The 4,045-nt window shown below is 36.6% G+C and overlaps 1 protein-coding gene across 1 annotated transcript; it reads left to right on the top strand.

Moving 5' to 3' along the window:
- Positions 1–1,672: 1,672 nt before the first annotated feature.
- On the top strand, positions 1,673–2,788 carry LOC130716098 (uncharacterized). Its single transcript, XM_057566291.1, has 2 exons — positions 1,673–1,996; positions 2,094–2,788. Exons 1-2 carry the CDS (start codon positions 1,726–1,728, stop codon positions 2,543–2,545), a joined length of 723 nt encoding a protein of 240 aa, XP_057422274.1. The 5' UTR covers positions 1,673–1,725; the 3' UTR covers positions 2,546–2,788.
- The last annotated feature ends 1,257 nt before the right edge of the window (positions 2,789–4,045 follow it).

The following is a 4,045-nucleotide window of genomic DNA, read 5'->3' on the forward strand; positions in this document are numbered from 1 at the left end:
TTGAAAACCACGACCGCGAGCTCCTCTCCCCTGTCTCCAGCGAGCATTGCCTCACCACCACCGCTTCCAGAAACGACAAACAAAAGAGAAAAAGTGGAACCCTAACCACCGTCCTTCACCATCTTCTACAACGCCGCTCGAACATACTCTGACGGCGATCTGATTAGAGAGTCATCGAGGGTGAGGAGGTCGAACCTTCCTTATTCGATCCAGATCTGGGTGTCCTTCAATCGTGAAATCCAAATCGGGGTTTTGGGACTCATGGAGGTTGGGATATTTTTTCTCTCTCTTCGTCACTCCTTCTACTTGCTTCGACTCATGGAGGTTGCAGGTTGGGTGGATGTTGTTGGGTTTAGAAGATGAAGGTTTTGAGTGTTGAAGATGAGAATGATGAAGATGATGGTGTTGGAGATTAGATTTTTTAAATTCGGTTTATTAGATTATGAGGTGGTTTAGTTTATGATAATTAGGTTAGGTTTTGATTAAGATTTTTGTTTCAGAGTATTCTGATGACTTGTATTAAAAGGGAAATTTTGAAATAATCGTTAATTAAAAAATACTTTAAAAAGCCAGGTGTCACCGATGAATAGGACCAATTTGACATTTTGCCTTATTTGAATAAAAAAACAAATTTTGGGACCCAATTTGATGAAGTCATTTTCCAGGTCTTGGAACTCATTCTCTTTGTAATCTCATACGCCTTTGGACCCTTCTAACCCTTTAGGCCTATATCTCCAGTGACGATATAAAGTTTTTGACTAATTACTCTCTGTGTTCTAAAATACACCCTCCGGTCACTATTATAAGAAAAAGTTTGCTTTTTATATTTGTTGCGTAAATGATTTATGTGACAAGTATGATGAGTACATACATAATTTACTACATGAATGTAAAAAGCCAAATTTTGGCTTATAATAGTGACCGGATGGTGTAACTGAGACTATTTTAACGTGAGTTTTTTTCATAATTATCTGCCACTTTACAAAGTTCCACAGAGCATTAATAAATGACTTTACCAATTTCATCCTTCATGTATTCATGTTACAAAAATTGAAAAGTTAGAATTAATATGAGATAAATGGTATAATTGGAAGTTAAATAGTAATTTTAATAAAACAACAAGGCTTTATTGCTATTTGTGAATACTTGTGCAACAATCATAAAAGTTTAGTTCAAACTCGACGACAAATATGAGAAATATAATTCAATGTCACAACACCTTTATGTCAACCAGGTTGTCTATGGGCGATCAAAATGTCATAGTGATGGCGGCAGTGAGATTCGCTTTTACTAATTTGTCAGAGTGTTATCATAATGAAATGGATGGAAAAGCTTATCGAAAGCTGTTACTAGTCCCTTCCTTCTGTGAACTGTGAATTGTACCATTATATATAAAATATTGATATTAAGAGCAATTTGGATCTTTGGGTATTCATTGACTAGAAGACTGTGTAATTCAAAGAAAAGCATAGGAAAGTATATTAAAACAATTATTAAAGGTGTGGTGTGTCAGTTGACGAAGGTGTTACAAGACGACAAATGATGAACCTAATTAATTGCATGGCCTGTTTTAAATTACATTCACCATTTATACCAGTAGGTTATCCTCACTGAAACATTTATACTCTTCCCAACTTCCCCCACTATTTCACGTCGTTGCCAAGTATATACTTAGGTCTAGTTGGTCGAATTGCAAACCCTTACTTGTCGTTGTTCATTTATGCTATGGCCGGAACGAAAAACTTTTATGTTGTGTTCAGAGGGAGGAAGGCTGGTATCTTCAAGGAATGGATTGACTGCCACACTCAAGTTGTGAAGTTCAAGTGTAGTGCATATAAAGGGTATCACACGCGTGCAGAAGCTGAATCAGCTTGGCAATACTTTTGTACAACTGGCAATGTACCTGTCGTCTTGGATGATATACAAGAAAGTGCACCATTCATTCCTTGTCCCACTAGCATCCACCAACTCTCTCTTGAAGGGTTGTCTCTGGAAGGTATAATTGTTCCCTTTGTTAGTTATTAAATGAAAGAATATATTTTTTTCATACGTGTATGTAACTAACTTGTTAATTTTTTTGGTTCACATTATAGAGGGTAGCAGTAGCAACGACAAAACTGAGGCCAAAGCCAATGAATTCTTGATTGAGTATAGTAACCAAGGTCTCCTACTTGACGTCTGTGAGAGTCTTGGGATTCCTCCACCGTCTTTTACCTTGTTGGACACGAAGGATATCAATGGTGTTGCTCATCACAGATACGGGGTATGCGTCGTAGGTGACGGGCCGCTCGAGAGACCACTGTTCATTGTTGGAGAGTTTAACATTTCACATACAGAAGGTAAGGACAACGCGGCATGGTTGATGGTGCAACAGCTAGTTGGGAAGTCTGGGAAAACGGTTAAGGACTACAACTACCATATTGTGGATCAGTTGCAGGCTCAGTTGAGCATTAAGGACGACCAACTCAGAACAATGAGATCTGAGATTGCCACGTTGGATCATGAACTTCAAACACTCAAGGATCTCCTTGGCTTTTCCCAATAGGTACTACAGACTGGAGGAAGGGAGCAGGCCTAAAGTGTGAATCCAGATACTATGTGGTTATTAATGGAGCCTTAGATTATGTTTGTCCTGTAGTCGTAAGTTTGTTAGTTGTTTACATTCTCTGCAAGCTTCTTTTCTTTGTAATGGTTTCCCAGATGCAGTTAGTGACGAGGCCAATCTGTAACTTCTGAATTGCTTTTGAAGTTGTTCTATGTTCAATGTTTTCAGCTTATCATTTCAAAATTTGTTCCTTCTTCATTTTTTTTACTAGTTGTTTGTATATGAGAGTGAGGTATTGAGTTAGGGTTATTTGGCGAATGTTTTAATTACAATACATGGTTAAATGAGACTAAGTATATATTTGGGATGCAACTAACTAAGTATATTTACCACAACTACTTTCAAATTCCATCAAGATTCGAGTGTAGCACAGTAAAGGGTTTTTTTCGTACTCAGGGTATTGGAAAAACATTGTTGTTCTTTAGCTAAAGTACTTAATTAAGCAATGAGTTCAAGAAACATTTGGAATTGGATTTGGTCGACTAATTTGCGGAACTAAAAGAAAGCGGTAATAATACCGTTTGTAAACCAACGGATAAAACGGTTTGAATTTGATTTCGCCGATTAAATCTTCGGTATCCTTATGATTTGATATATAAATTACTTCCTATGCTGAATACCATCACATCATTTTTTATCCTTTTCATAGTTCCCTCATAAAAAGGATCATTCAACTCACTTTCTAACCATCAATCCCTTGAATAATTAATAAAACATGTTGTATTAAGCTTAGATGTTACTTGTTCAATGAAATTAATTCCATACATAGATAGTTCCCTCACTAGATGATCCTATCTATTTCCGATTCAAGTAACTAGTTTATCCGTGACTTAATCAAACCTAAAAAACAAATTTTAGTTGATCATTCTAAAACAACCATTAAAAGCAAGATAGATCATTGAAATCAACACATAGGAACATGAATTTATACATGAGAAAATTCCTTCCTTCCTTCGTGGGTTTCCTTTCTCTCAAGCATGCTTTTGTTTTTCTCTCTTTTTATCCCTCCAAAATCAGGTTCCCCCCTTTTAAAGATGAAGAAAATTCTTTTATAATGATCTTTTTCTGTGTAGCGCGCAGAGTGGCCACAGGGAAGCGCTGCGCACCCTATGTATCCTGAAATTGACTAGGTCTTTCGAAAATGAGCTTTTTTCCTAGAACACTTAGACAGTACATCAAAATTTGTGAATATAGTCAATCATGAAACACATTTGAGGTTAATTCTCAATTAAATCACCAATTCCAAGCAAGATGAGAGGAACTAATAAAGTTGTGTCGGGCGTCAAGGCTCTGCTCTCTAATGACATCCCTTTGTTAATATGTGTGGGATTGAAACATTGGATCATGGCATACTTAAGAGTAATAGCTCTAATGGCATCCAACTTGTAGGTAAATTTAATTTTTTAAGGAAATTTGTATAAGCATTCACTGAGGCATTGT

The sequence above is a fragment of the Lotus japonicus genome, chromosome 4, assembly GCF_012489685.1.
Source record: "Lotus japonicus ecotype B-129 chromosome 4, LjGifu_v1.2".
Taxonomy (NCBI): domain Eukaryota; kingdom Viridiplantae; phylum Streptophyta; class Magnoliopsida; order Fabales; family Fabaceae; genus Lotus; species Lotus japonicus.

Bases quoted from the DNA above. Each gene is read 5' to 3' on its own strand.
- LOC130716098 (XM_057566291.1), top strand. From the start codon at position 1,726: ATGGCCGGAACGAAAAACTTTTATGTTGTGTTCAGAGGGAGGAAGGCT. The intron at 1,997-2,093 runs GTATAATTGTTC...TTCACATTATAG, and splicing joins TGAAGGGTTGTCTCTGGAAG to AGGGTAGCAGTAGCAACGAC.